At 49.7% G+C, this 11,608-nt stretch overlaps 1 protein-coding gene across 1 annotated transcript; it reads right to left on the bottom strand.

Annotated features, from left to right (window-relative positions):
* Positions 1-581: 581 nt before the first annotated feature.
* KCNJ2 (potassium inwardly rectifying channel subfamily J member 2) lies at positions 582-11,341 on the bottom strand. The gene is made up of 2 exons (XM_075441038.1): positions 11,196-11,341; positions 582-6,053 (listed from the first exon to the last, which is right to left on the bottom strand). Exon 2 carries the CDS (start codon positions 5,835-5,837, stop codon positions 4,554-4,556), a length of 1,284 nt encoding a protein of 427 aa, XP_075297153.1. The 5' UTR covers positions 5,838-6,053; positions 11,196-11,341; the 3' UTR covers positions 582-4,553.
* Positions 11,342-11,608: the final 267 nt, after the last annotated feature.

Here is an 11,608-nt window from a genome sequence, read left to right as displayed (position 1 = left end):
CTCCACGCTTACGGCATCAGGCTCAGGACTCCAGACGAAGGAGACGAAGATTCCAGCGAGCGCGTTCGGAACCAGGCTGAGCTGAGGAGCATCGCTGTGGCGAGGGGACGTGCCAGGCAGACACGAAACACGGGATTTGAAGATGAGTTTCCTGATTAATTTTTTAATCCCTTTCCAAATCTTTCAATGCACTTGCTGATGCTCGGTGTTGTCATTCCCCCCCCTCCCCGTCCCCACAGCTTTGTAGTTTACGCAGACTCTGAGTTTTTTCTCCATATGGGACAACTCGCAGGTAATGACAGGGAGTTCTGCGGTCCCGGCTCTGACCTGAAGAAAGTCCCTCAGTCTCTGTGGGGCGGCTCTTCCTTCGGTGCAAGTTGCCTTACACTGCACTGCATGTTCTCATCTGGGAAACGAGGATGGTATCACCTTTCCTCCTGCCTTTTGTCAAGGGAGAGGACGACCTGTCCCTTCCTAAAGCGCTTCGGACCATGACGTGCTCAGCCAGCCACAACCACGGCCGTGTAATGACCTCCAGACCCATCTCCCCGGTTCATTTACATCCAAGCTGCACACATCAGTTCATTCTCAATTTTTTTTTTTATTTATTTAGAAATAATAAAATAAGACATAATATATAAAAATCTGTACAATCCACGATTTGTGCAGTACATTAGGAAGACTTTGATACAAAAAGGCTGCAAACAGGAAAATAGTAATGGACAACTGTCAGATGCCGAGATTGTTCACCTTGCAACAGCTGCAGGCCAAAAGTCGTTACAAAATCCGTTTCTCGTTGGCTGTGGGATGGCAACTACGCGGCACCCTCCTACTTTACAATGGTCGTGAGCAGCCATAATTTAAAGACATTACAGTACTTCTCAGTTTTACCTTGTAATCCATTATGAAAAAGAAGACCTAAGAGAACAAATAAAACGTCTGGACCCTTTGTCTTTTCCGAGAAGAGCGAGGGCTGAACTAACACCACAGAAGTTTATCATGGCCGGGAGAGAGCATTGTGAAACGCAGCTAACAAGGAGAACTTGCACGGAAGGAACGGAGGAAAGGAGAGATCCATCCCCACCTGCCTCGGAAATGCTTTTTGTCACTGTACGTAGTATTGTGTTGTAGACAATTTGTCTCATTCAAGTATTTTCAGGGAAGGGCAGAAATAACATATTCCCCCCCAGACCCTAAGCAAAATACAGTATAAACCTTCCGTGCGAGCCGGTTCAGCCAACTTTATCCTTGATAAAGAGGCCGAACCGAGTCTGCGGGTAGAACTCAGTCAGTTTAAAGGGCCCCTAATTAAGCATCAGCTTGGCTCCAGACCATCAGAAACTGAAGAAGCGCTGTCAGTCACTCTGTAGTCCTTAATAATAACATTTTTCAAAATGATTGACCCGATTTGCTGCTGTAGAAGTGTGCTACAATAGTCTGTCCCATACCGGGCTTACCACGGCACGTTGAGAAAGAGAGAAATGATGGAGAAGGCGGAAGGGTACCATGGAGTGTACATTGCAGGTCTCTTTCTAGCAGCTTCCCAGAGCCAGAGGCTGAGTGCAATTCTGCAATGTAAGAGTCAGTCGGCAAAGACAAAGGGTTATTAAAAAAAAAAAGGAAAAAGAATGCGGCAGAGAGCGTAATGGATTACCTCAATGCACACCCTCGAAAAGACTAGCATTTCTGAAAGCTGGTAATTTTTAAAAATGCCAGTAATTAGAACATGTTTTCAAATTCAAAGTCCATGCTTAAAAATAAATAAAGAGAAGTTCATAGCTTTAGGAATCCTATAAGGCTTGCAAGTGTTTGCTAAAAATCATGCTAACCGGTAGCATCTAGGTACTAGCTAGCCGAGACCGCCGAGCAGAACTTATACTTTTTGTGGCCTTTTCTTTTTCTTCTTCTCCTTGTCCTCCTTTACAGACTTCTATTTACATTTGGCTTTAAATATGAAAATACTTGATAAACTTTATAAAATGTACATTTTAAAAATATTTCTGAAAAACTGACTTGAAAAACAAACAAAAACCACCCCCAAACCTCTGCACCAGAAATGTTAAGGGGGAGGGGATTTTTTTTTTCCCTCTGAATTTCTTTTGCTGTAAAGAAATGAGCTGAATCCTGCGGTCCCCGTCCCCCATCCCTCACCCCTCCCTCAAATATCTCAAGTATCATTTAGTGGGAGCACTGTGCACCTGGGGGATGCTGACCCAGAGAAAAGGTCCCCTTTCTCCTGCTCAGCCCCCCCTTTCCATCCCTTCCCCATCGCCTTCTCATGCACGCTCTGTTTCACTGAATACTCTTTGGTTTAGTTATTTTCCTTTTGCAAGAATATCACAATAGCAGCACTAGCAGCACTCCGTTGTCTTCACCACTGTTGACCCAGAAACTGCAATCACATCGCCTTTACAAGTTCAGCCTTTCCTTTTTTTGACGTCCCCCCACCCTAGTAACAGCCTTAGTACTCGCACTTCATCATCTGCCCTCTCCAGTCGCCAAATCTACGTTTACAATGTCGAATTTCCACAGTTTCGAACCCCCCCCACTGCAGACACCGTCTTATCGGACACCGTTTCATTGCAGGCATTTCTTTCAGGCAGGGCTGGCAGGGGCCAGAGGCCTTCACAGACACCCATTTGCAGAAGACATTAGACCTAGAACAAGCTGTTTTTTAATGGCATACAGTGATCCAATACTGCAAGAGTTGACTAGGATTATCGTGTCCCCCACCCCCCTTCTTCGCCCGCTCCTCGGGGAGCAGGCGCGAAGCACAGGTTCACTGTCTCCTTGATCTTAAGAGGCACAGAGAATTTAAAGCCTTCTTGGGGAAGGAGCCAAAATACCGCTAGAGCCAGAGCTTTGCTGAAGGTCACAAAATCTGCTCAGAGCTCGGGGACGTGTCTCACCCCCTGACCGCCCGGTCAGGGTTTGCTGGGGAGGGGAGGCAGGGGATGGACCTCGCTTTGCAGCCTCAGCCTCCCCACAGAATTCCTCTCCAAGATGGTAAATACACTTTTGCCGACACCCTTATCCTGCTGAACGGAAGTATTTTTTAACAAAAAGCTGCAATCCCTGTGCCATTCCCAAGTGCCGTGCTCTAAAAGCCGTTTTTCTCTTTCCCTCTCCATCACCCTCTCCCTTCCTCTTCGCAAACCTCTTCCCGGGGATTCAGCTATCGCTCGGCTCCTCGGTGCCCGAACGCCCGCTCCAGCAGCATCGAGCAGCAGCTTCGCGTGTCTCGGGCGTCGCGTCCGGGCAGCCGAGGGGCTGGGGTCAGCCGCCTGCGGCACGGAGAGGATGGCTCAGTTTCCAGGAGGCTGGGGCAGCGCCGAGGTCGGGAACGTGGGCACCAACACTTGACCTTCTGCTGCGGCCCGGCTCGCGAGCGACCAGGCAGGACAGACGTCTGCTTGGTTACTTTCCCCCAACTGCCTTTCTCCTTACAAGAAAGGAAGGGAATTTATTTTTTCCCCATAGAAGAGCAGGGGGGGGGAAGGGGAGGAGTCCTACCTCACTTTAGATCCGAGTCTTAAGCTTTTAGAATAAGGTGCAAAATAAAGGTCTTAAAAAGAAAAGGAAAAAAAAAATCAAAACCAAAAAAAATCAAAACCAAAAAAAATGTCTGAGGTTTGAAATTTTTTTTGTTTAAAGCAGCCTGTTCCTTTTTTTTTCTTTTTTTTTTTTTTTCTTTTTTTTAAATAAACTCCACTGTGCAAAACTGTGCATTGTCTTTGGTATCCATTTAGGTAGTTTTAACTTAGTACTTTTTCTATGTATATATATATATATAATTTTTCTTTTAGACGGAGAATTAAATTCTCCCCCCCAAAATTATAATTTTGCTGGAGGCTACTGATCGGCCTGATATTACATAATGCCCCTTATGTAACTGGAAAGAGAGAAATCGATTCTAGCTGTCAAACTACTGGCCTCAAAAGGAGTTTAGACTTCCTGGCAACATCGGCCTCTCTGAAGCGATCACGAGCTTTTCAACCCAAAAAGTTCAACACTGACTTTTGTTTCCTTTTAAATTACACAAGAGAAAATAAAAAACTACACTGCAACAAAAATAACCATTTGTGTTCATGTAGTTAGCAGCAGCTTTTTAAAAAATAATAATAATAATAATAATAAGGCAGATTCTTGCCTTTGTTATGCCATTAAAAACATTCTTGTTCCCTAGAGAGAAGCATTCTGGAAAAAGTTGAAAAAAAAATAATAATAACCCAACCAAAGCTTGCCTGCAAGTTCAAGTTTTGTAAAAAAATATATACATAATTTATTCTACAACATATGTGCCTTCTGTTCATACTTAGACATGTTTAGTGCTTTGTGTTTAGAGTTCATTCGCTGTCGTCCCTCCTCTGCGGACAGCCCTAAAACCAGCCCGGGTTTCTCAGGTCTGCTTGCCTTCACACCACTCTTCAACAGTACCGTTGTCTGAAAACTGTTCTGGGCCAACTTCTCAGGTCAACGTGCCTTTGACCGACAGATTTCTTTATTTTTTTGTGTTTTCCTTTCAACCAAAAGAGAGAGGAAGATTTTGTCAGTCATATTTCCGACTCCCGCCGTAGCGGCCGCGGCTCTAGAGGCACCCCTGCTTGGTTGTGGTGGTCCATGTCCGGGTGGGTGTCTGTGCTCATGCTCTCAGGCACCCCAGTGTCAATCTCCTCCTCCTCTTTGCTGGTGAGGGCCACCTCGTTCTCATAGCAAAAGGAGTTTGCATTAGAGAGGATGTATTTCTTTTCTGCTAAGTCTCTGGCACTACAGATGGGTGTGTTGGGCACTTCGTATGTTTTGTGGAACCTTGAGTAGTCCACTTTGTAGTAGTTTTTCTCTTCAAAGAGTACAGGCTCATAGCGGTGGCCCCAGAGGATTTCGTTTGCCAGATATGAGCTACGGCACTGGGTGGTCATGGCAGTAGCTTCCACCATGCCCTCTAATATTACTACAATTTCAAAGTCAGCATTGTCCATGTCTTGTTTGCTCAAGTCATACAAAGGACTGTCTTCATCTATTTCATGTACTATTGTAATTGGGGAGACCAGGAAGATGCGGTCTATCCCGCTGTCAAACCCTACGTTGATGTCTATTTGATCCAAGGGGATGTACTCCCCTTCCGATGTGATCCTGGATTTGAGGAGCTGTGCTCGCACGTGTGCCTCCACCAAGTGGCTTTTCCGCAGGTTTCCAACACGCCACATCAGGCACAGTTTTCCATCTCTCATGGCCACCACGGCATTGTGGCTGAAGATGAGAGTTTCGTTTCTCTTTTTTGGCTTAGCCATCTTTGCCATGACAGCACCAATGATGAAAGCATCAATGATGCAGCCTACTATAGACTGGAAAACCACCATGAAAACTGCGATGGGGCACTCGTCTGTGACACACCTGAAGCCATAGCCGATCGTGGTCTGGGTCTCAATGGAGAACAGAAAGGCTGCGGTGAAGCTGCTCACTTGAGAGACACAAGGTTTGTTATTTTCTTGATTCTCCAGATCACCGTGCAACAGCGCAATCAACCAAAACACACAGCCGAAAAAAAGCCAGGAGAGGATGAAAGTCAGGCAGAAGATAACTAGCATCCACCTCCAGCGGATGTCCACGCAAGTGGTGAAGATGTCTGCGAGGTACCGCTGTCCCTTCTCACCCACGTTAATAAACTGGACGTTGCAGTGGCCATCTTTTTTGACAAAGCGGCTCCTGCATTGCTGTCTGGTGTGTACCTTACTCTTTCCGTTCCCAAAGCCGTTGGCAACGGCCATGGTTGCCAGCTTCATGCCGTCCTCTTCCGAAGACACGATGCTGTAGCGGTTGGTTCGCACGCTGCCCATCACTACTGCTGTGGACTGAGGTGCTTCTGCTTTAGAAAACAGTCTAAGTTTCTGCAAAACCCTTTGGAGAAACAGTTTTGAAAGTTCTAGAGGAACACACACACACAGAAAAACCGGGGAGAGGCCGGAGTCCCCAAGAGCCCTTGGATCAACCAAGGACAGTCTTCTGGCATGCAGAGTGAGCTTAGCAAGTAACCGTCATAGAGAGGGCATGGTCTGCAAAAGAAAGAGAAATGTCGTATTAGATCTTGGAGGAAAAGAATAAGGAATCAAACCTGAAAGTATCAAGTAAAATGACTCCTGTGGACCTGCAGGAAGTTTCCTGATTCTTAGCGACAGCCGTTTCTGGAACGCACAACGTGTGCAGCGGCATTGACAGAAGCGACACCGTGACTACAAAGCTGGCATCACTCTTCCCGAGTGACAGCCCTGAAGCGGTCACGTCACGCAAGCCTCTAAGCAATACTCACTTTAAAGCTGGACATGCAAAGAATCTACTATTTACAACGGTGCTTTCTGTTTATTTTGAAACAAACAATTAGCGTTAACGTCCACCTGTTCAAACGCAAACACTGAGGCAGTTTTCAGTGAGATACAATGTGCCTCCTGCACTGCTTTACCTACGACAAACAAGGGAGTGTGCAAAAGGGAAGACGACGTGTACTGAGAAACGCAATAAACTCGGAAAATGCAAACATCAGTGATTTCCATGAACTTACATTGCATATAACTTTTTTTTTTTTTAATTAAGCTAAAAAAAGGCATTGTGTACGCTCTGCAGATGGCAGGAATAAGGGCTGCATTTGTTCCTCTTCAGCTCATAAACTGATTGAGATCCATGCGGTTTTTACCCTCGCATCAGGCTTCAGTTGTATGAAGCAAACTAAACCTTGTAACGACCCTCCTCTGGTCCTGCTAACGCAACTAGCCAAAGGCTGTGGTGGAGCAGGACCGGCCGGGCGTCTTCCTAACACCTTTGGTAGCAAGAACCAGCACCTTCCCCTCGGGAGCCCGACGCAGCCGGTTCCACCTCCAGCAGGTAACGGGTCTGAGTGTCCTCTGGGTCTTAAACATCAGCAACTAAGGCTCAGCAGAGAAGCTACAAAACCTTCCTTCCGAGGGTAGAAGCCACCAAACTTGTTTCAGGGAGGTCTGGCTTAGACCCAGGTTTAGCTTTTAATAAGTATGTCATCCATTAAGTCATGTACTGTATATCAGGAAATGTAATTGAAATACTGCAGGGGAGAAGAGATGCATTAATGCAACTGCTCCATCCTCACACGCGCCCTATGGAGGACATCAAACTAAAGCCCAGTGAGGAGGAAAGTCTGCTGTCCGTTTGTCACGGGAGAGGGGACTACCGTTTACAGTAGTGGGGGATTAAATCACGATGCTCTTCGTAAATCAATGTTATCAAAACTCATCCGAGTTTCTCCAAAACCCAACAAAACTGCAGCCGTCAAGGAGCACAGCCGCTGGCCACGAAGCGGCTGCGGTACTCGGTGGCCCATCCTCTGATACGTATCTGACAACAGCTGCAGAGAAGAGTCCATCTGCTTTCCCAAAAGCAGCCCCTAAAGCCCTGCAGAGGTGTTCCAAAAACTTGCGGGATCTCAAGCAGTTGCTCAGCCCTCCCACATCCCTCAACCACACCGCGAGGGCTTTAGGGCAGCAAACACTCATTGGGAGAAGAGCAGGTGACAAACAGACAACGCCGCGGTGCTGGCAGTTGCACGCAGGCTGGTTCTCCCTCTAGAATCTCGCCAGGGTTTACTTCTACCTTCTCTTTTTCCCTCACTTCTGTTTGTTGTGCAAGAATGCGTCCCAACGCCTACTTGCCGAGATTAGTCACCCATGACTTCAGCGGAGTACAAGACATTTTGGCAGCTCTTGGCGGGTTCGGTAATGCCCGGCTTTGAGTACGGCTCTCAGCAACTTAGGCTCACGGGACAGTCTAGCTACCTTATCTGAATGCCTTGCAGAGGCTGTGCAAGGATTCACTTTTTCCCCCCTCACACCTTTCTAATCATGGGGTTTCTCATTCCTGTCAGGACAGCATTCTCAAAAATACAAAGGAATTCTTTTAATGCTCACTTAAATTATTTTTTTGGGCTGAGAAATACTTGTACTAGAAACCTGAACAGAGGGGAAAAGTGAGATTGCTGTTAACACATTCCACACAAAAAACTTCTTGAAAAACCATTGCATTGATCTGCAAATCGATCACTTTTATAAACTGCATCCTATAATCACAGTCATGTTTGACTTCCACATTCAGCGTCTGTTTTGCTCCCCAAGCTGATGGAAACACACAGCCTAGGAAACTGTTTATTTTGAAAGCTTTTCTTTTTTTTGTTTTTTTTCTTTTTCCCCCTGCATTACCTCTTGGATTTTATAGGAAAATTTGTGGTGGAGGGAAAGACAAGCTGTAAAGTCTCAAGTGCCTGAATATGCAGCTCCCCTCACAAAAGCCTTGACCTGAGGGCGTTTGTCTGAAACCCACGAATCTCTGAAATCCTAATGCCAGCTTCCTGTGGCGAGCTGACTGCTTTTAGAAGTTTGGGACCCAAATCAGGTACCACACACTGTGAAATTCCTACTCGGAATGGCTGAGCACCTTCTGCCTCCTGCACCTCACACAGGGTTTCTGCTCCACAGCCGCACGCTGTCACGCTCTGCCCTGGGGACCGAACCTGCACCAGTCTGCCTCTAACAACCCCTAAACTCGGGGTGCCTGGGGGCACCCTGTGCCGCCTTTACAGACTGCTTGAAGTTGATACAACAACGCTCTGGCACGCTCCACCGCGCCATCGCTGTCTTCTTTGGTAGCACAACTTGCCTCTCTTCCTCGGGAGCGCTGGGAGTGGGGAGGATGCCGGGATGGGAGCACGGCCAGTGCTGTGCGCAGGGACCGGCCGGCACAACGCAGCGTGAAACGCCCGGCAGATCCGCTACCCGACCAGTGCTCACCGGGACCTGCGCAATGAGTTTCAGTGGAGGTTCCCCCAAAATCCCAGAAACAATCAAACTATGACGGAAATCTAATCATACTTTTTTTTTTTTTGCTAATCCACCTGCTGCCCAAAGGCAAAACAAGTTTGCTGCCCCCGCACCCCCCATTATCAGTTGTTGGTGGCACCAACGATGCCAAGCTAGCGTGGCACCAGCCCTGCAATCCTCGCCAGACAAAGCAGCCAACCCAGAACCCGCAAACCGACCCAAATCTTTGTATAATTGGGCCCAACGCGCTGCAGCCAAACACACACACACAGAGCTGTAAATCCAATCATCACTAGGTGTGTCGTTATTATTAATTCAGGCTCCCTTTCCTCCTGGAAGAGCACACAAGACTAGAGCAATGCAGCTTGTAATTACCAGCACCAGCACCGACGCAGCATTACCGGGGAGGGATGAGCTGGGATGTGATGGGAGAGCCCCAGGCTTGCTCTGCTGTAAGGAGATGCTTGGAGGAGCCGAGAAAAAGGGGGCTGTGCTGCATCTACAGTGTTTCTGAACTGATGTTTGTGCAAATGCGGCGACGAGGAGCCCAAACCCTCACTTTCCCCTTAGCAAGCATCCCCCCTCAAGACCTCCCCCCCCCCCCCCCCCCCCCCCCCCAAGGAAAGGCGTTCACGCCGCGTATCTAAACTCCGCCACGGACAGCTCGAAGGGGAATTTGTGCGGAAGGTTTGACGCCGAGCAAAAAAAACCTCTGAAGTACAAGAAGAGCGGGAGGGGTAACGAGAGCAGCACTAATGAGCAGTTGGAGCAGTTATTCCCAGGCTGACGCCACACAGCCCTGAGAGCGAGCCGGGCACATGTTGCTAAGAGAGCCCTAGCACTACCTGAGCCCAGCGCCTTCCCCTGCTGCCCTGGGTAAACAGAACAAAGGAGCTACTGGTCCCAGCGAAGCCTCTTCCCACAGCCCCCCGCTCCCTTGCTGCTGGGTCCAGCCAACCCCCGTAACCTTCCTCCAGACCCCTGCGTTACTTAAAAGTCATTCCCCGGGGGCTTCTGCGCTGGTTTGGGTAGGAGTCAAGTTGCACAAGAGCGGTGAGCTGCCTGCAGGGAAAAGGATCTGTCCTCCGCGATCAGGAAAAAAAAAAAAAAAAAGAAATAGGGGAAAAGAAATAATAGGAAAAAAAAAGAATACAAAAAAAAAGAAAAAGAAATAATAGGGGAAAAAAATAAATAATAGGGGGGAAAAAGAAATAATAGGGGGAAAAAAGAAATAATAGGGGGAAAAAAGAAATAATAGGGGAAAAAAAGAAATAATAGGGGAAAAAAAACAAAGAGCAGATGATGATGGTGCAAAGAAATAGGAGAAAGTAAAGGACAAGTGGCGTTTGCATCTGCTGACCTGCAAAGGAGACGGGTTCAGGATATTTCTAGCCGATGACAAAATCCCTACAAGCGAGAGCCATCACCAGGGGGTGTACTTGGTGCACCGGCTGCGAGGATGGAAAAGCAAACAAGTGTAAAGGTAAGGCTGGAGCAGGGAGACAAGTGCCGGGTGGGAAGGTGGCTGCGGGCTGCCGGGGGGCGGCGATGCGGGTCCCTGCTCGGGCCCGGCCACCTGCGGGTACCCGGCCCCGGGAAGGTGACTAAGCAGCCGCTGAACCCCCGCAAATAAATCTGCCAGTTCTTATCAGTATTTTTTCCTTTGACTGTCACCAACTAGGGTGAAACAATACGGTCTCTTCGCAGGCTCCACGGCTGCAATGTTGGGGTTTTTTTCTTTCTTCCTATTTTGTTGGCAGGACGATTAAAAAGCAAAGCAAACCCCCCGTTTTCCATCATGCCAATGAATGAAGTAACAGGTTCATTTCCCCCCCCACCCCCCCAAGCATTTCGGGCCCTCCTTCCACAAACACCCATCCGACCCCCAGGGCTCGATCCTGGCCACCTCTCCCATGCCCGGGAAACAACGGCACCGGGATGGAGCGGGCGCGGAGCTGTCACGCAAACTTCCAGCCCTTTCCCAGGATAAAATATCTCCGGGATGGAAGGGGGGGGTGGGGGGTGGGGAGAGCAGCTGGTGCACGGAAAGTTATGAACACAAGCAGATGCTTCAAGCAGATGCCCGAGTGTCCCCAGCATACCTATCTAATTATTTTCGGCGCTGAGAATAGCCGGCGGCCGGTGCGGGGGGAAGGCAGGAGTTCCCCCTCCGAGCGGCTCTGCCCCAGCGCCTTCCCCCGACAAAGCGAAGCTTGAGCTGGGGGGCTCGCCCCAGGCATCGCCCCGCTATCCCCTGGAACCCCGGGGCGGGGGGAAAAGGGGGGATCCTTGGAGGGGACCGGCCGGGTGGGTGCGGGTGGGTGCGGGGTTGGGGGGTGGGAGACAGGCGCTGCTTACCTGCCTCCGAGGGGCTGCTCCGGGAGCGAACCGGCCGTAAGATCCAGCGGCCCGAAAGGAGGGTGAGGGAAGGGAGGGGGTGTCCCGGGGTTGCCCGCCGCCGTCCGACCGAGCCACTCAACGCGCCGCTGCCCCTTCCCCGCGGGGCTGCCATGGGATGTTTAATAGCGGCCCCGCCGTCCCCGCCCTCGGAGCCCGCCCGCGCCAATGGCGGCCGGGAGGCCGGGCCCAGCCGCGGCGGCAGCGGGGCCGGGGCAGCGCCGGGGGGGGGGCTGTGTGTGTGGGGGTGATCCCGGGGGTCTCGGCCCCTCGGCTCTGCCCCTCGGCTCGGCGTGCCCCCCCCCTCCCCCTCCGCTGCCGGTAGCCTCCCGTTGTGCCCGCGGGCACCCAGCACCTGCCACGGGCATCCCCCC

This window comes from Opisthocomus hoazin, chromosome 21 (genome assembly GCF_030867145.1).
Source record: "Opisthocomus hoazin isolate bOpiHoa1 chromosome 21, bOpiHoa1.hap1, whole genome shotgun sequence".
NCBI classification, from domain to species: Eukaryota; Metazoa; Chordata; class Aves; order Opisthocomiformes; family Opisthocomidae; genus Opisthocomus; species Opisthocomus hoazin.
Note: the sequence above shows the minus strand (reverse complement) of the source record. Positions and strands in the feature narration are given on the sequence as shown.